The 20,820-nt window shown below is 43.9% G+C and overlaps 1 protein-coding gene and 1 pseudogene across 1 annotated transcript in view; one reads left to right on the plus strand and one right to left on the minus strand.

The window, feature by feature from the left end:
- Window positions 1-1,946, minus strand: part of LOC102875012 (mas-related G-protein coupled receptor member D-like) — a 17,096-nt gene extending 15,150 nt beyond the window's left edge. Inside the window, exon 1 of the mRNA XM_006893389.1 lies at window positions 1,802-1,946. Coding sequence (XP_006893451.1) covers window positions 1,802-1,946 — 145 coding nt within the window. The remainder of the gene's footprint in view (window positions 1-1,801) is intronic.
- Window positions 1,945-14,018, plus strand: LOC102875425 (annotated as a pseudogene).
- The last annotated feature ends 6,802 nt before the right edge of the window (window positions 14,019-20,820 follow it).

Consider the following 20,820-nt stretch of genomic DNA (forward strand, 5'->3'; position numbering starts at 1 on the left):
ATGTAGCCGAGGTCCTTTACAAATCCTCCAGGTTTCTGTTTTGTACATATTAGAAGAATGGAATCATTCTTTTGAAATGTAGCAGACCTCTTCCTGGGTCAGAATTTGTACTTCACCTTTAAGTACTTGTTAGTATTTAACTCCAGTTATAGGTCTAGAAGCAAAAATAGGTGGTAGAGGTGGCTCTTGGGAACATTAAATAATGTCTTGTAAGGCCTCTGCCTCAGATAATGCCTCAGGCTCTGACACAGGTGAGGGGTTTGCAAACAAGGACTCACTAGCTACAATTGGATTCATCTTATTAGGTGGGGATAGAAAAGCTGGTTATATTAACACAACTGATTCCACAGAGCTTAGAACCTCAGTGTCCCATATTCCCAATTGTCTTTCCATGTGTCCTCGTTCTAAGTTTCAGGATCCCATTTCTTAAAAATGCCTTTACTTTAACTTTAGACAGTATTAGAGGTTGATATTTCAGTTGGTGTTGTCATTCAGCTGCTCTTAGAATTAGATTTTTTTTAAATTTGTTTCAGCAATATCACTTATTACTACAAAATATAGGGCTTTCTTTCAAAACACAGTTGCAAACTTTTGAGATCTTTTAGAAACAGGAAAACAGATCAGATACTTATTTTGAGGACATGGCTTACGTATAGAGGCTTACAACTTCCAAGTTTGTGGGTCAGACATCAGGAGAGAAGCATGTTGTAAGACTAATGAGTCCAAATGCTCAGCCAGCTGTCCTACAACCAAGAAAAGAGATGTGCTTTTCATGTCAGCAGAATTCAAGAAGCTGAGGACTTGCAGGAGGGTCCCAAGTAGTTTCAGGACTGCAGGCTTCAGAGGCTAACATGCCCAAGGTCAGGATGTCAAAGGTGAAGATTGTAGGATCCTGGAGCTCATGAGCCAGATACAAAATCATGCAAAACACTCCTGATTTGTCAAAGAGTTCAAACATGTATTTAATGTAGGCTATACACCTGAGAAGAATTGCTCTTCAACAGATCAGATCATTATAGAACCACCTCTAATCCTGTGTCCCGGACATCATGCTTGGGAGGGTGGAGGGACGGCGCAGGAGAGGAAGGCCCTCTATGAGGTGGATTGATTCAGTGACTGGGATAATTGGGATGGGAGTGTCAGAGACAGTGCGATTGGCACAGGACAGAGCGGAGTTTAGGGCTGTTGTACATAGGGTCGCTATGAGTTGCAGGCAACTCGACGGCACATAACAACAACAACAACAACTAATCCTGTGTCATAAACATCATAGACTTTGGCATATTGCGCTGCAATTCACATCCACATTGACATAACATTTGCCATCTTCAAAGTCTTTACGGAAGCGGACTGCCTCAGCTTTGTCCAGCAAGGTGTGCAGGAGGATTAGAATCTTATGGTTAACTGCCCTAATAATGCATGGCACCACCAGAGTTCTTTGGAGTAACTACAGACTACACGAGTGAAGTGACTCTGGTCCACCCAGGGGCTCAGTCAATTAAAGGTCCTGTTGAGAGGGCCATGCTTAGAAATTGATAAGGAGTCACCTTAAAAAAACAGCCAATACCACAGATGCTTCGGAAAGGAGGAATGGCAGGAGAGACAAAAAGAGAGAAGAAGCAGAGAGAGTGTAGGAAAGGGGCTCCCCAAAAGGTCGTAACTGGGGCCAAGGATATCTCAACAGAAGATAGTAAAGGAGGCAGCTCCAATATTCCGGGTCTCCCCCTCCCCTTTTCTCCTCCCTCCTCCCCTGCCCCTCCTCGGCAGCTGCCCCTGAAGAACTCCCTGACCCCTCCCTGACCTCTTGGGCCGCCTGTTTTCAGTTCCCTGGCCCAGTCCCAGTGCCTGGGCAGGGGCGCTTGAGATGTCTGAGGTGCTGCGGCTGAGGAGGGAAGAGCCCGCGACCCCCAGCTCCGCAGCCGGATCGTTCCGTCGGCTGCCACCATGGCACTGAGGCAGACCCCTACTCACCTGCTCGGGCCACACGCGGCCCGTGGTGGATCTGGCCTTCAGTGGCATCATGCCTTATGGCTATTTCTTAATCAGCGCTTGCAAAGATGGAAAACCTATGCTACGCCAGGGAGATACTGGAGACTGGATTGGAACATTTTTGGGTCATAAGGGTGCTGTTTGGGGTGCAACATTGAATAAGGATGCCACCAAAGCAGCCACTGCTGCTGCAGATTTCACAGCCAAAGTGTGGGAGGCTGTCTCAGGAGATGAATTGATGACCCTGGCTCATAAACGTATTGTCAAGACTGTGGATTTCACTCAGATAGTAATTATTTGTTAACTGGGGGACAAGATAAACTATTACACATCTACGACTTGAACAAACCTGAAGCAAAACCTAGGGAAATCAGTGGTCACACTTCTGGTATAAAAAAGGCTCTGTGGTGCAGTGAGGATAAACAGATTCTTTCAGCTGATGATAAAACTGTCCGCCTTTGCGATCAGGCTATGACAGAAGTGAAATCTCGAACTTTCAATATGTTTGTTAGCAGTATGGAATATATTTCTGAGGGAGAGATCTTGATAATAACCTATGGACGATCTATTGCATTTCATAGTGCAGTAATTTTGGAGCCTATTAAGTCTTTTGAAGCTCCTGCAACCATCAATTCTGCATCTCTTCATCCTGAAAAAGAATTTCTTGTTGCAGGTGGTGAAGATTTTAAACTTTATAAGTATGATTATAATAGTGGAGAAGAACTAGAATCCTACAAAGGGCATTTTGGTCCTATTCACTGTGTGAGATTTAGTCCTGATAGAGAACTTGAGGCCAGTGATTCTGAAGATGGAACATTGAGATTGTGGCAAACTGTTGTAGGAAAAGCATATGGCCTTTGGAAATGTGTGCTTCCTGAAGAAGATAGTGGTGATCTGGCAAAACCCAAGATCAGTTTTCTAGAAACAACAGAAGAAGAACTAGAGGAAATTTCTTCAGATAATTCAGATTCCATCTATAGTTCCATCCTGAAGTCAAAGCCGGAGCATCAGGCATATGCCACAGAGAGTATACAATCTACAGACTAAACAAGCAGAGAGAAAAGCATCCGCCTACCAGGGTTACTCTCTGCTTAAAGCAAATGTGTGCAGTACATAAAGGGGAATATGCATTAGCTCCAGTACTGGAACTAACTTCCTATTACCTGTAAGTGAAAACCCAAGAGTATCACAGGAAGGCAGGTGGGGTTATGCTCTTGTAGTAAGACAGCCTACTGTTCTTAAGAATGAATATGTGCAAGCCAACATCCAATTCCTCTTATTACAATTAGATTTCTTGTAGCTGTTTATGTTATTGTTGTTGTTAAGTGCTGTCGAGTCACAAGCGACTCATAGCGACCCTATGAAGGAGAGTCCTCGATGCTCGGGTGCCTTTCATCCTCTCTCCAGGTTCATAGGGTTTCCGGAGGCAAGCTATTACGGAAGTGGATGCCACTCCTCCTTCCAAGTTTATGTTATTACGGAGAAAAAAAAATATATAATGGTCTATTTTCTGACTTTTCCCTTAAAGCACAGAGACTTTTGCTTTTGTTGTAAAGAAGAGGGGATATACATTATAAAGTAATTGGTTTCAATTCTTTTTCATTGTACACTGCTTCTGAATATCATCTAATTGTTTTTAGTTGTCTAAATAAATTGGCTCTAAAACAAAACAAAACAAGAAGATAGTAAAGGAGCTGGAGAGGTCCTGCTGCAGAAGTGGTGTGACAACAGAGACCGTCTGCTGGGATGGTAACCGAGAGTCCAGTAAGTGCCTCACAGCCCCCACTCAGGGCGAGGAGAGCTGTGTGGCTGAAGGGAGCATTGTCCTGAGGGCGCTGAGTGGAGTCTGTACAGAGGCACAGAGAGGAGACCTGCAAAGCTGAGAGGTTGTCATCACTAGTCATTGTCTTGCTTTCTGACACCTAGCAAGTGGCTAAGTAGACTATGGCCTGAATGAGCACAGCTTAGTCTTCAGACTGACATTGTTGCTCTTCAGTACTCTGGAGAGGTCCCTGACCACAGACTTTCCTAATGCACTTTGCTTTGGATTTCCTGGCTGTTGGCACCAAGAGTGTTGATTATGGAGCCAAACAAATGGAAGCTGTTAACAATCTCAATCTCTTCCCCATCTATCATGACATTGCCATTTGGCCCAGTGGTGAGAGTATTTGTTTTCTTGATGTTGACCTTCACTCCATATTTAAGGCTACAATCCTTGACCTGCAGAAAGCACCTCACATCCTCCTCAGTTTCAGCAAGCAGGGCTTGTGCCATCTGCATAATGCAAGTTGTGGATAAGTCTTCTTCCAATCCTGATGCCATAGTCTTCTTCATAGAGCCCAGCCTCCTGGACAATGTGTTCTGCATATAGATTGAAAAAGGATGGAGATAAGACACATCCCTGGCATACACCCTTCCTGATATTTGAACCATGCAGTGTTTCCTTGCTCTGTTCTGAAGACTGCGTCCTGGGCTAAGAATAGAGTTTGCAAAAGCACAATCAAGTGATCTGGTATTCCCATTCTTCTCAGAGTCAGCCACAGTTTGTTGTGATCCATAGAGTTGAATGCCTTTGCATAGTCAATGAACCACAGATAGACATTCCTCTGGTACTCTTTGCTTTCAGCCAAGATGCATCTATCATTAGCTATAATATCCCTAGTACCATGACCTCTTCTAAATCCAGCCTGCACATCTCAGCAGTATCTTGTTTGCATGTGAAATTAATGATATTGTTTGATATTTTCTGCACTATGTTAGGTCACCTTTCTTTGGAATAGGAACAAATATGGATCTTTTCCAGTCAGTTGGGCAGGTGGTTGTCCTGCAGATTTCTTGGCACAACTTGGTTATAAGAAACACAGGCTATTCACATAGATTTCACCTGATGGTATGTATAGGAATCAGATCAATTCTGTGGAAAGAATTGCTAGAAAATCTCAATATTAGCTGTGAAAACAGAGCCAGGTGGTGATTCTGGAACAGACCACAAACAACTCATATGCAAGTTCATGCTGAAGCTAACGAAAATGAAATCACATCTACAGGAGCCAAAATGTGACCTTGAGTCTATCCTACTCGAATGTCAAAACCATCTCAGAATCAGGTTTGAGGCCTTAAACACTAATGAGAATGAGTGGAGACCAGAAGAACTGTGGGAACATATCAAGAATATCGTCCAGGAAGAATGTAGGGGACAGTATGAAGACAGAGGAGGAAGAAAGTACCAAGATATCATCAGAGGAGACTCTGAATATTGTACTAGAGTGCCAAGAAACCAAAGCAAAGGGAAGAAATCAAGACATTAAGGAGCTGAATAGAAGATTCCAAAGGGCAGCACAGAAGACAAAAGAAAGACAGAAAGATGCTTCACATGGCGAGGACCTAGGATGATCTGGGAACAGAGCAGGTGTCTCCAGTGCAAGTATCCAGCACAACCGCAGTGCATCTAAGCTTCTGAGACCCCTCTCACCTCTGGCTTTAGCATGAGCTGTCATAATTTAGGGACCCACGTGACAAGGAACTGAAGGTGGCATTTGACCAACAGTAAAGTCAAGAGTCTATAAAGAACAGTATTCTACTGACAGTCACAAGAGTCTGGAAGGAGAGCCTTCCTTGGTCGAGCCTTCCGAAAAGGCACTGTCCTCTGTTCAGAACTGAGGGAAGAACTCCAGGATGAGGCCTTTGTTACCAGGCTTGGGGTTCTTCTAACATTTGTTTTTATTGTTGTTGATTGCTGTCGAGTTGAGTGCCTTTCCATAACTGTCATCATTTCATCAAGTTCATAGAGTTTCCAGAGGCATGTGGTTTAGGAAGTAGATACCACTCCTGCTTCCACTGCCATTTCCTTAACCTCTACTAGGTTTTTGCCCCATTGCTTTCAAGAGCTAAGGACAAGACTGGATCTCTTGTTGACTTCAGATCCTTGAGTTAGAAAATTTGCTAGCAGGACTCACAGGCTTAGGAATATAATGCAATTACATTTCAGAGGGCGAGGTCTGAAAGGGTTCCTAATGCAGAGTTTTCATGTATTCAACTACTGGTGGTCATAATGGCTTTTCCAGTTTGAGACTGTCTTTCTCCAACTCCACCCTAACTCTCCAACTCTGGTCCCTAATGCTTTGAAGTCTCCCGTGGATTTCTATCAGGGCTGCACAAAGCAAGGCACTTCAGGGCCTTAGGTTCTTCCTCCATTTCCCTGCACCCTGCACTGCCCTGCCAGGCTCTGTGCTCTGGTCCATTAGCTCTAAGCCTCTTGAGGAAGCTTTTGCATTTATAAACCCTCCCTTTTGTAGCCCAAGCACCTCATCTACTTTGTAGAGAGAACAAAGCAAAGATCCTTTGATCCTGGAAACAGATCCAGAGTAGAGCCCAGAGCCACGTTGCTTGGGGAGGCCCTGCAGCTACAGTCTCCAACATCGTTTGGAGTCCTGAGGACCAAGTGATCAGAGCGAGGGACTCCAGCATCTCCCTGAGGCCAGAGCATCCAAGAGGTGAGCCCTCTCTGAATCTTTCTAGTGGGTCAGGAGTATAGGCAGTCACAGCAGGTGTCTTGCAAGCTTGATAACTCAGGTGAGCATCTCTGTTCTGTTAGATACACCTTGGGGACCCAGGTAAGTGACCCAACCTCCTTGACTCCTTGTCTCCTAAAATCACAAAGTAGCGAAACTCACCTCTCAGTATTAGAGAGACCACAAGTCTGCATCCACCAGTGACAGAGAGTCTCCATCTGAGGACAGAATAACTTGAGATCAGCTTGGTTCCAGAAGCAGGTGACTGTGTTCACCTTCCTGAGATGGGGCAAGTTGACGTCATCAAGCCTCAACCCTGAGGAAAAGAGGTGTTACTGTTCCCCTTCTGTGGGGAACTCTGGGGGCCAAGAGGGAAGGAGTGGTGCTGTGCAGTTTAAACCCACCAGCTCCTCCTCAGGAGAAAAGATGGGAGATCTTCTGTGTGGTTTACAGCCTCTGAGACCCCTCTAGAGAGTCAGCTACGAGTTGGTTCCAACCCGACAGCAAAGATTGAATAGAAAATCTATGGCTAATGTCCTTTAGGACTTTCCAGCAGTGACACGGGAAAAGTTTGTACATATTCTCTCTGCTCATGTCTCAGAGCAGGAACAAAGGTGTTCCTAGGGACGCAAAGTGGCCTGTTCCCAGCGTGAGTGATAGTTGTGTCCGTCCCTTCCTGTCCAGTGATCTCCATAGCTTTCTTCCTCATTGATTCCTTGCGAAGGCACATGAACAAGAGTCAGGACTTTTCCCAGAGGTGTGGAAAGGGGAGAGCGGGGAGGAAGGAGCTAACCTCCACGTGAGATCCTTCCATTCAAAGAGCTCAAGTCAGTCGCACCAACAATATATAGAATTCCTGTCTCACCACATCCTCTCTTACTTTCTGCCCTGCTAAACTTTGCCACTCCTACTGTAAAATGTAACCCTGGAAGGGAGTTTGGTGTTTCTTTAAAAAAAAATAAAAGCTAAACATAGAAATTCTATATGATCGCACTATTCTACTACTTGCAATGTAACCTAAGAAAATGAGAACTGAGGCACAGAGACTTGTACACTGATGTTCACAACAGAGTTATTCACCATAGCAAGAACATGGAAACAGCTCAAATGCTTAACCACAATGGAATGGGTTGAAAAATCATGGCATTTTCACACAATGGAATAGGACATCACACAGGAGCAAGGATTTTGTAAATGACTACCTAACTTGGGAGGGATTGAAGAGCATAATGCTAAGTGAACTAACTCAGTCCCATAAGGACAAATATTGCATAAGACCATTATTGCAGAATGTGTATAAGGCTCCAAGGCATGGAAGGGGGAGCAGATGGGTGAGGATGGGTAAGAAGTGGTAATCATGGGTAAGAAGGATGGGTAATCATAGGGTCACATAATTTGATGGATCGACAGAGGGGTAAGTAAAGGAAAGGGGAAAGATTCCATGTGAAAAACAATATATACAAAATTTGTAAGTAAATCAGTATGAAATAAAAATTTTATTTTAAAAAAGTAAGTCAAAGTCAGCATGTGGAGTGGCATGACCCACAAGTCTGGGCACTGTGCCCAGCAGGATCAGTCTGTCAGGCATGCCATGGATAAGCATGGATGCCAATGCTGCAGGGTGTGGACACAGGTAGAATTCTATACCCTGGGCTCTCCTGGAAAGAGAAAGTTCAAAATGGAGCTGAGCTGCAGCGATCCCCGGCTCCCTGTCCCAGGAAACCCTCTGAGTTTGTCCTGGGCACTAAGGGCAATTGTGGGAGAAATTCCCCGTTTTTCTCAAACTGAAGGTCAACCACCTAGCCAGGCATCTGTCTGGGAGGTGACGGTGTCTCCTCCTCCTCAGTGGGTGTGCCAGGAACAAAGCTCAGTATGGTCTTCCTTCCTGACACATTCAATCTTCAGCAATTATTTTGCTGTTTCTTCTGTGTAGACACTGAGCTGTGACAGGGGGACCAAGAAAACATGGGGGGGGGGAGTGTGCTCCCACAGGAAGTGACTAAGGTCTAATCCTCAACCCTGTGAATGTGATCTCCTTTGGAAATAGGCTTGCAGAAGTCATTGAGGTACATGGCATGGGACAATCCTGGAATTAGGTGGGTCCTAATAAAGTCTGGGTTGTGTCCTTATAAGAGTAGATGGGTTACAATGTCGCAAACACAGAGCAAAGACAGACCTGTGAAAATAGAGGAAAAGATATTGAGGGATGCTGCCACAAGCCAAGAAAGGCCTGGGGTCAAGGAGCAGAAGAGGCCGGGAAGGGTCCTCCCTTAGAGTTGTGGGGGGGAGCACAGGCCTGCAGATACCTGAGTTAGGGTTGCTGGCATCCCACACTTTGGTAGAACACATTTCTGTTGTTTAAACTGCCCAGCGAAATGATCTCTGGAGGGAAGCAGCCAGATACCTGAGGAGCAGATGTTCTGATGGGCTCATCACACCAGAGCTGGGAGCACAGTGTGAGGAGAGGGACATGAAGGCAGATATCTCAGAGTGTGTGTAGAGCATGGCGTAAGGCATTGAGCCTAGTGGGCCATCTGGCATTTATTGTCACCGGTACCTCAGGTTCTGACTCGGGAGTGATTAAGCCTCATACCCAATTCAGGCAGGAAATCAAAAGACTAATTGTTTGGAAAAATATGCTGTCAGGGACCTCTCCAGAATGCTAAAGAACAAGGATGCCCACCTAGAGACTAAGGTGTCCCTGATCCAGGCCATGATCTTCACAATTACCCGTTATGCCTCAGAGAGCTGGACAATGACCAAAGAAGACAGAAGAAGAATTGATGCCCTTAAGTTGCACTGTTGAAGAAGAGTACTGAACAGACCATGGACTGCTAAAAGAACGAACAGGTTCCTCTTAGCAAGGATAAAGCCAAGTTGTGCCTTAGAGGCAAGGATTTTGACACTGTCTCACATACTTTGGGCATTTGGCCAGGAGATACCAGTCCTTGGAGAAGGACATCATGCTTGGAAGGGTCGAAGGACAGTGCAGGAGAGGAAGACCCAGGAAGAGATGGACTGACATAGTAACTAGGATAATGAGGGTAGATGGCCCAGGAAAGGGTAGGATTCAGAGCTATTGTGCATAGGGTCGCTATGAGTCATGGTCAGATCAATGACACATAACAACAACGCCACCTCCACACAGCTGCTGAGACACCAGAGGATAATGTATAATTTTGTGGTCTTTCTTGACGTGGTCTGTATGCTCTTAGTTTTTATTAGAGATAATCACAGTCCCTGATTTCACTTCTTTATGCTTCAGAGATCCTCTCTTCTCTGCCCTCCTTTTCTTCTCTTGGTACCTCCATGTAACTTCCTTTCTGTTGTCACTGTGAGACTAGGAGCCCGAGAAAGGACAGCAACCTCTGACCACCACAATGACCCCAAGTGTCTATTTCTGCAGCCCAAAATCTGACTGAGAACGCTGCTTCTCATTTAGCCTCACCTTACAGGTTCCTTGATCTTGCCCTTCACTTCCTCAGGGAACCCTGTCCACAGTTTTCCCCTCGGCTCTGAATCTCTTCCATTGCACAGAGACTCACGCTAATATTGTCCTTATTTTAAAAATTCCTGTCACCTTCATCTGCCTTTTTCTAACTCATTACAAGAAACTCCATGACCACGTCCTGGGTACCCTAAGACCCACAGCTGGCTCCTTGGACACCTGAGGAGTCTCTGCTGAGTGCCCCACATGGAAGGACCTTGGGAGACCTCCTCCCTCTTCATTCTACTCCATCATCCATAAGTATTAGTACGAGAAGACTCGCCGTTACATCATCACAAGCTTTCTAACAGTCACATCTGTGCTCATTTGTCCACTTGCTTATTCTTGTAAGAATAGAGAACATCATTCTCTTGAAATGCAGCTAAAAGCACAAAATTATTATCTGACACATAATGTGGAGTAAAATGATTTGAAGCTGGACTGTGGTCACTTAAAGATGGAAAGTGTTGTTGACAGTTGCCAGGGAGTTGGCTCTGACTCATCATGACCTTAAGAATTACAGAATGTAACACTGACCAGTCCTGTGCCAGCTGCATGTTCAAGTCCATTTGGAGAATATTCTCTTTTGTTCCATAAGGGTTTCCTTGATTATGTTTTGAGAGCATATTTCCAGTGCTTTTCTCCTAGCCTGACTTAGTCTGGACCCTCCGCTGAAAGCTGGTCATCATACTGTATTTACTGGTATTGATGTATCAGAGGCATTGCTTCCAATATCAAAGAAGCACTTAAGTCACCACAGTGCAAAAAAACGCTAACACATGGTGGTGGAAAGATGTCAGTGGTCAAATTTTTCAGATAAACAGGCATAGTTAGTAGACAACAGAGACAATGAAACAGAATCTCAAAAGGCACCGTGGCCTGGAAGCCTTCTAATCATTACACTACCCTGCAGAAGCCATCTGCTGAAGCCACCGCTATCTCCCAAGGCTTTATTTCATTCCAAATTCTAGGAAGATGAATGGCGTATGGACTTGACAAACTTGATTCCCAACTCCTTGCACCCCGTATTGAATACAGTGAAGAGGAGGGAAATGACAGGAATTCATTCCTTACTTCCATGGGTTCTACATGGAAGTCTGCTGCCTCCTGGGCAAAAGAGCATAAAGAGCTCTATAACTCCATCTTGGGGATCCTTATTCTGGAGATCTATACACCCATGATGTTGTTGTTTGTAACTGAGACACCAGCCCAAGAGGCCCCTCAGAAGAACTGAGGAAAAGAGAGACGCTTGCCTGCGGATATAACTATGAAAGGGTGACCTGATCAATTAAATATATTTGAAGCTTTCTTAAACTTGACCTGTAACTTGTTCTTTGCTAAACAAACACCACAAATGGGAGTATGGGCTGTGAGTTCTGTGTGTCCATTGCAACAATTTATGAACCCAGGAGAGAAGTAGAGATGCCGTGGGGGGAAAGACTGATGTCAGGAGTCATAGAAAGGTGGGTGAGGGAGGGCATGTCTGGCCTTCTCCTTAGAAATCAGCCTCCAATGGCTGATGCTCATAATGATTCTCTTGTCCTTCGTGATGCTGGAGGGCAGACCCCTCTGCCGTGCCATTTTCACGCTGACACTCGATTCTACCAAAGTAACCTTATTCATAATGTCACCGTCATTTAGAACTTCAACTACAGCAGATGTTCAAGATCGGGTAAGAACAGGTGCCAGTAAAGAAAATTGCTGAGGAGGCAAAGAGAAAAAGGGTTTCAGAGGCTTCCAGTGGGCTGACAACTGGCATGTGTCATAAGGTAGGAAATCACATTCATTCCAATATTTGAACCGAGGTCTTAAAACACCAAAAGAAAGCACTGAATGACATTTGAAAATTAGAGGAAAAAACCATTAATACCAATCAACATGAAAGTAAACATTCGGTAAAAGCCAACAATTTTTCCATAATTTGTGAAATTACGAAACCTAAAGCTGTGTAGAGGTAATTCGTGGTTGCTGTGATGCTAAACACTGTGACACTGATGTGTCATAATGACACAAGTGTGATAATGTTCACCCATGGTGGACAGTGTTTGCCGGAGCTTCCCGATTAAAACAAGCTTGGAAGCAGGAGTGGCATCCACTTCTGAAACTACTTGCCTCTAGAAATTCTGTGAACTTGGAGAAATGATGAGTTATACAAGTGTTCAGGTCTTTCGTTCATAGGGCCGCTATGAGTTGTCTTTGACTTGACGGCACTTAACAACAATAAGAGAGCTGTTGGTCTAGTCGATAGAAAGTGATGCTACCAAGTCAAAGGTGGGTAATTTTAATCTGTGGCCCTCAGGCCTCATTTTAATTGTTTTTTATCAAACAGTCTTCTAAGTGATATAGCGTTGGACTGTCCATTTGCTGTACAGAGGTAACTTGGGGTTGCTGTGATGCTAAATACTGTGACACTGGTGTGCCACATGTGATAGTGGTTACCCATCGTGGACAGTGTTCGGTGGAGCTCCCCAGTTCAAACAAGCTTGGAAGCAGGAGTGGCATCCACTTATGAAATAGTTTGCCTTCAGAAACTCTATGAACTTGGAAAAATGACGAAAGTTATACAAGTGTTCAGGCCTTTCATTCATAGGGTTGCTATGAGTCTGCAACTCCACAGCACTTAACAACAAGAACAAAAGAACAGAAGAGTACTTCTAACCTGACAGAGGGTCTCTACATCATCGAGTGTATCAGGGGTGGGGTGGTCAGGTGGCAGAGGGTGGTTGGTCCAGCCCGAGGGGTGGGGGGCATGTGAGGCCTGCTGCTCACGGTCTTCTGCAGAAAGAACCTGGGTTGAGAGTCACAGAAGAGAAAACGTGGAAGGGGTGGGGGGGAAGTAGAAACAGTCTTGCCTAAGCAACATGAACACTGATATTGATCCACTTCCCTCCTGCAGGGATGAACCAGAGTGCAAACTTCAGCGAGACCTCGGAGTCGCCCCACGTGATGGAAGCACAGCGTCCAGAATTTCAGGTTCTCCAGGTGCTGAGAGATATCATCTCCTTGTGCGGGATGGTGGGTAACGCTTGTGTTATTTGGCTCCTGGGTTTCCGGATTCACAGGAACCCCTTCTCCTCCTATGTTCTCAACTTGGCAGTAGCTGACTTCCTCCTTCTCCTCTGCTTGTTCATTGTAAGTCTCAAGTTCTCCAGGCTCATCGTGGATTTTGATTTCATCACCTTCTGTGTGATGATAGTGACACTACTCACATATGCAATGGGTCTGAGCCTGCTGACCGTCATCAGCGTCCAGCGCTGCCTCTCCGTCCTCTTCCCCATCTGGTACAAGGTCCACAGGCCCCGACACCTGTCCACCGTGGTGTGCACCCTGCTCTGGGGGCTGTCTCTCCTGACTATCACATTGGTGATTTATTTCTGCAGTACCGGCTTTTGTAACTATATGAATATGTTAACCACCCTGAGCATTGCCATTTTGGGGATTTTCACACCTGTTATGATTCTCTCCAGCGTGGTCCTCTTTGTGCAGTCACAAAGAAGACCCCGGGATTGGCATCAGCAATCCTCAAGGCTGGTTGTAATCATCTTGACCTCAGTCGTAATGTTCCTGGTCTGTTCTCTGCCCCTTGGAATCTTCTGGACTTTAATGCCCAGGTTGGCAGACAAAAACTTACCTAAGAATTTTGATCTGTTTCTGAACCTGACTCTCTTCACCTCATCCCTTAGCAACAGTGCCAATCCCTTCATCTACTTTCTGGTCGGCAGACAGAAGTACAGGGGCTTACAGCAGCACTTAAGGACTGTACTTAGTAGAGCCTTGCAGGAGGACCCCGAGTTTCAGGACACAGAGATGCCCTCCACAAATACCAATGAGGTGGGATCTGATGGCCAGCCATCAGTGGTTTCTGCCCAGGTGAGTCTAGCCAGAGATTAGCATATGAGGAGCTATGCAGTGGCCTGTTCCCGTCATATAACCCAGGGGGACTGCTGCTGAGCACCCTGGCACTTTTCTCCTGCCGTGATGGGGCCATTTTTCTGCCCCCTTCCTCCCTTCAGTGTCTGTATCCTAGGTAAGCCTCACCACACATGTAGGCTGTGGACACGAAATGCAATTACCTTCTTTAGAGTTAATCTTCCAGTTACCAGGACTCTATGCTGACAAGGAAACTGTGATTGGCAGAAACTCCTGGAGGTTCAGTGGAGAACTGGGGTCCTCGGCCCTTCCATGACTGTTCCAAAGTCCATTCTCAGTGTTCTTATACCTTGTTTCTAGGTGAACTTAAGTCTTCAGCCTTTCAGGGTTTGGTTGAGTGCCTTAACTATTTGCACTCCTTGATGTTATTGCTATGTGCCACCAAGTCAGAATCGACTCAAAGCTGATCTTTCAGTGGGTTTTCAGAGACAGTAAATCTGAAAAAGGAGATTCCCCTTCTTATTCTTCCTTGGAGCAACTTGTGTATTTGAACCTCCTGCCTTTGGATTGATGGTGCGACCCCTTCCCCACTAGGACACCAGAGCATCCCGTGTGCACTCCATAACCTGCTTAGAGGGCAGACCTCGGCTTTCAGCTCTCTAGCTTACAAAGAATTAAAGACAAACAGGAAGTGAAGACTCTTCCACCAAGTCAGACGCCTCCAAGACCAGCATCTGTCAACATAAACCGATTCACCATGTGAGAAGTGCAACATGTCCAGAATAAGATAAAATTAGTCTGTAGGAAGAACTGTATAACTGTATAACAATGAAAGAACATTTTTTTTCCTAAAGAAAAAACAATGGGGGAGGGGGGAGGGGGGCAGGGAGGAAAATGTGCAACAATGAATGAATGGAAATCCAAGTTCTTTATAAATGTACAATAAAATCTCAATTAAATTTTTAAAAATGGCCATAATATGGACACCCTAAATACTAATCACAAAATAAAATATTTTCCATTTTAAAATAAAAGACTGTATGAATAGGATTTAGCTTGCCAGCTATCAATATTTTGAAATATATTCAATTAATGCAGCATGACAAATTTCCCATCATTATGACAATAATTATGTGATCAATAGTATGCAGACAAGAATAGAGACAATTTTTATCAAAGATATTTAAGCACTGACTAATATAGTATTGTTCATATTATGTGAATTAAATATTATCTGTCATTTTGCTAAAATAAAACATTTATTCACTCTAAGCAAATATTCATCGTCTGACTTAATTTTGCTGCTGTAATCTTCTTTCTTTTTTTATTTAAGAAAGTCTCAATATCATATAAACTATAGTCCATTGGAAGCAGGAGTGGCATCCACTTCCCAAATAGAAACCCTATGAACTTTGACAAATGTCAATAGTTGTAGAGGGGCTTCAAGCCTTTTCTTCACAGGGTCGCTTACAGTCGTGCTTAACTTGAATGCAATCAACAACAACAACAACATAGGCCACTACTTAGTGACTAAGTGGGAGCAGCTGGGTCTCTGGACACTGTAGAGGACTGGAAGATTCTGGATGACTATAATGTTCCATGTTTTAACTCTATTAACACCATTAGAATGAAATAAACACTTTGCTGAAATAAGTTTTCTTGTTGAGTTCTGGTATCCCCAATTGACCCCTAGATGTATGTAAGGTCCCAGAAAGAGGGAGCTACCAAGAAAAGCCCAGCTGTCTCCATAATGTGTCACTATTACATGTTCTTTCTCACCAGTCATTGTCAAGGAGTCATGATGGGGTGATATGTTTATCTTATAGATATAAGACTTTTATAAAAAGAGGGGGGAATGATAGGGTGGTATTAAGTTCAGAATTCTCTATATATGTTATCAGTTATAAAACTATAGCTATATAATTATAAAACTAGCATCAGGTTTCTTCAGCCTGCAAAACTAGTTCCTTAGCCTCCAAATTCTCTGTTTCTTGTCTTTAGTCATGTAAAGTAGTTTGATCTCTCTGAAGCTGGTTCTCCAGTCATATGTAAATTGTATCTTAATCTGGGACCTTCCTGAATTACTGATACTTAAAGGGGAACTGTTCTTTTTCAGATGTAGAAATTACCTTTTTTTACTAACAAAAGTTTATTGTTAAGTAAGTTGGTGTCTCACCCTCCTATAAAAGCCCATGACCACTCCCAGAGGAGGAGGCAGTGTTGGAGGTGACTCCCTGTCTCCCAGATCTGTGTAATAAAGTGCTTATGGATATTGCAATCCCTTTGTCTTATTGGTGATAAGGAAAGAACCCCTAAGGTTCTCGCCAGAGGGATTGGGCAGTTTGCGGAAAATGCAAATCCAGTGCATAGTGATGTTTGTGTGTATATACAAGAAATTAGATATATGTAAAGATAACTAAATGACTAGTCAGTATTATCATCCTACTAACCAAAGTTACACGAGTTATTTGCATAACCAAAGTTATACAAGTTCAAGTCTTCCTTTCACACGTCACTATGAGTCATATATCACTCAACAGCACTTAACAACAACAACAACTGCCCTTACAATGAACCACCTCAAAAGCAAGAAATCAGAGGGCTTTAACACCAAGAAGAACAGAAGGGATTACAGTGCATCTTATGAATCAAGAGTGCCTACATTGGTACCCTTCTAGACCCAGGAGACATGAGACAGAGACAGAGACTATGAGAACCAGTGACAGAAAAATAACTATGATAGAGGGAGTAAAACCAGGAGACAGGTTAGGGAGCTGTGGTGGGCTTCCTGGCCCAAAAGTGAGAGAACTGAGTGACTTCACATAAAAGGCATCCTGGTAGAGGGAGGTGCCTCTGAGAATTGGTCAGAGTTTTGTTGATCGACTGAAGAGCAAGAGAGCAGAGTGTCATCTTGTCCAAGGTTTGATGGAGGACAGTGGTGCCTTTGGGCACTTCTTAGAGGAGATGAGTATTTTTGTAACAATTTTCAAGCAGGGAAGAAACCTAGAAGGTTCCAGGTTGAAAGACCAAGAACCCAAGCGAGAATTATAATGAACAAAGTTGAGGAGAGGTGGTCTGTGGGAAGCCAAATCTTAAACCAAATACTTCATCTGGAATTGAAGGAAGCACAAAATACAGGCTGGAATTCCTCTTGTGATGGAGCACAAGAAATGAGCTTCTTCCTGAAGACAAGAGGCAGCTAAGTCCCCTTGCAGAGGGAGTATTAAGAGTCTATACTTGTGAACTACTTCCTTCCTGAGCTAAGCATAAGGTTAACAATAGAGGAAAAACACGGCTTCATTTACAAAAGAATTCTCTTTACGATTACTTCCTGGCAATTCTCAGTAAAAGTTACAGAGGCATGGCTTGAGGCAATTCAGACTTCAAGCTCTTCTCCCTTGCTTTACCCTCTGTTTTTCCCCATCCTGGGTGTCCCTGTTAACAACAGTGGTGTTCTTGAAGCACTGTATTCTGTATCATTTCAGATCCGAAATCATAGCTTGTTACTTCTCTAATTAATCCTACGATCCCAAGTGTGCTGTGTGCTGTGTGGCTATTACAAAAAATTCTTGAACCTGGAGATGCAGAGTGTGCCAGAGGAGAGCTAACAGGCATCTGAATTGGTAATGGTTGGAAGGTTTTCTTTCTGCTTCATAGGAATCAGCCTTCAACTGTGGACCTTCGTTTTTCCTCCACCAATCCACATGAGAAGCAGCTGGAAGACCTGACATTCTCCCGCCCAGTCATCAACAGGAAAAGGGTCTGGCTGAGGAGTGGAGGAGGCCAAGGGTTTTCTCTGCTTGCTGGATGCCGTAGACTCAGGTGTTCCATCTCAGCCTCTTCTCACTCAGCAGTGACATGGGAATTATCACCCTCACCTGGCTGTCCTCCTGAAGTCACAGGGGCTACAACAAAGGACATCATGGCCTAAGCAAGGGCATCATGGCTACATGTCCTAGATGACCAAGTCACTCCAGAAAGGAAGTCCTTACAAACATAGTCTTAGAATAAGGAAATGAAGGTTGCATTTGGTTAGAGGATTTCATTGGAGGACTAACAAGGCTGAGTTCGAGGATTTCCAGGTTACTGAAGACAGCCACATGGGTAACTTCCATGGAGCACAACAAATTCAGGAGACAATCAACAGAGACATCTCATTATTCTATCTTTTCACTTTTAAAATCTGAGACCTTCAATTGAACCCTAGACAGCAAGTCTCTTTATGGGTTACTCCCTTTACCTATAGCGTAACTCTCATTTCCAGGGACCCATTTGTGGCTTCCCACAGACTCAATGACTTGACCAGAGTGCCTGAGGTCCTGGTGGTTATTAGGTCTCCTTGGCTTTCACTGTCAGGTAACCTGATCTTTGCTAGACTCCTTACTCTCCCTTAATGTCCCAGAAACTGTGCTCCCTCCCAGAAATCCCCTTCTCCTGAGATAAGGGGTCCACACCATTTTTGTTGTTGTTGTTAGGTACTGTCAAGTAGCTTCTCACTCACAGCCACACTGCGTACAACAGAATGAAATCCTGATGTGACGTCCTCAGTGTCTATGTGCTTAAGCCAGTTGACATTGCCACTGAGTCAACCCATCTCGTTGACAATCTTCCTCCTTTTTTTGGTGAACTTCTATTTTACTAAGAATGATGTTTTGATAACATTCACAACATATATGAAACAAAACCTCACATGCCTGTTCTAAAGAGCACTCTGGTTTTGCTTCTTCCAAAATAGCTTTGTTTCTTATTTTTTTTAGTACGTGCATCTGCCTAGCCCGTTTCAGGAGATATGTTGTTGGTGGTGTGTACTGTCAAGTCAGAACTGACCCATAGCTGACCCTCTGGTGGACCTTCAGAGGTAGTAAATTACATGGGAGAAGATTGTCCACCATTAGTCACAGAGCATTAGATGGATTCGAACCATGTGCTGTTGGGTTGGGAGCACAACTCCTTACCACTAAGCCACCAGAGCTCTCAAACTGAAGAGGTCAAGAGCCGTCTAATCTCAGAAGCTTAACACATGGGAAGTTTCTAGCCCTGGTCCAATATGGGTTTTCAAGACTCTTCTCCACTTAGTCATTCAGGGCCTCTGGATCTTTTTCTCCTATTGTTCTTCCTTCTGGTGCTTCAAGGTTTTGCCTTCAATCAAGAGTAGATAGAGGAGGATCAAGCAAAGCTTCCTATTGGGTAGAAATCAGTCACATGGCCCCAGCTAATCTCAGAGGCATCTGGAAAATGTAGTCCATACCTTTGCTAGGCAGAAGCAGTGATGGGAATGGTGGTGAGACCCAGCTCTCTCCTGGGAAACTTCTGTCTTGTTTAAAAAGACAGAGAAAGCTGGGTGGAAAATTACTTCAGGAAGAAGCAAAACAAGGTAGTTCTTGAAAGTATGGTCCAATTACACATAATTGATGCAATTATTATCCGTTTTCTTAACCGGTTTTTAATCTGTGGTATTCCTAGCAGATGAAGTTCTGAAATATGCAATTCACAGTGTACTTGAAGAACTTACCAAAAAAGAACAAAGACTGTATAGGCTTCACTATCGATTACACCTTTGTTGTTATGTGCTGTTGAGTCACTTGCAACTCATAGCGACCCTATGTACAACAGCCCTAAACTCTACTCTGTCCTGTACCAATCACACTGTCTCTTACATCCCAATCCCGATTACCCCAGTCACTGAATCAATCCACCTCATAGAGTGTGCCAATGCTGGTCTGTCTGATACTTCTCTAAATCTGAACATTCAGATTAAGACAGACTAGGAAAAAGGATTGGCCATCCACTTCTGAAATAGCAGGCCTCTGAAAACCCTATATACAATTACACCTTAACATCACAGAAACACAATCCTTACAACTGGACCAATATGCAAAAATGTGGAAAATGAAGGAAAGGTGGATGTTATCATAGATTTAATTTTTCTTGGATTCATAATTAGCAACTTTGAAAGTAGCAGTCAAGTAATAAAAGGAAACATGTTGCATTATCTGTTCTCAAAGCCTTCTAAAGAGCTAAACAGCAAGAAAATCCTCTAAAAGACTAAGGTGTGTCTGGTGCAAGCCATTCATGTATTTTCAATTGAGAGATGATAGATAGATAGATATGAGAGAGAGAGAGAGAGATTGTTGTTGTTGATTGCCTTTTAGGTGAGCACAACTCATAATGACCCTATTTGCAGAAGACTGGAAGCCCCTCTACATCCATCAACATTTAACAAAGTTCATAGAGTTTCCAGAGGCACATTATTTAGGAAGTAGATGCCACTCCTATCTATCTATCTATCCATCTATCTATTTCTGTATATGAAATTTGGACAATACATAAAGAAAACTGGAAAAAATATATCAATGGCTTTGTCTGTGGTCTTGGCAAAGAGTATTAAATATGGTATATTGTTTTAAAAGGATATACAAATCTGTGTTGGCAGAAGTGCAACCAGTATGCTACTTAAGGGCAAAGATGGAGAGACTTCATGTCCCCTAATTAAAGCAGCGTATCAACAAGGGTCAGTCCCTGGAGAAGTGCACCATGCTGGGATAGGAGAGCCAGCAAAAGAGGAACACTCTCACCTAGACGGATTGACACAGAGATTTCAGAAATGAACTTAAGCACAACAGTGTCTGGGAGGGTGGTGCAGGGTCAGCCTGATTTCCTGCTCTCACATGCAAGGTCCTAACAACAGCGAAACAGCTGACCCCACATCATAATCCCTAGAATTTGTGAATGTTTTCTCTTGTGGAAAACATATTGCAGATACGATTAAATTAAGAATCTTGAGATGAGAATTTAGCCTGAGTTATCTGAGCATCTCCAATCTAGTCACAAGGCTTCTAATAAGAGAGTTATAGGAGAGTCAGAGTCAGAGAAGGTGAGAATGGAAGCAGAGGGTGGAGTGATGGAAGGAGGAGGTAAAAACAAGGAACGCACAGCAACAGTATCCAGACAGCCCAGTCCCCG

Source organism: Elephantulus edwardii, unplaced genomic scaffold (assembly GCF_000299155.1).
Source record: "Elephantulus edwardii isolate Elephantulus edwardi_28Jun2011 unplaced genomic scaffold, EleEdw1.0 scaffold00126, whole genome shotgun sequence".
NCBI lineage: Eukaryota > Metazoa > Chordata > Mammalia > Macroscelidea > Macroscelididae > Elephantulus > Elephantulus edwardii.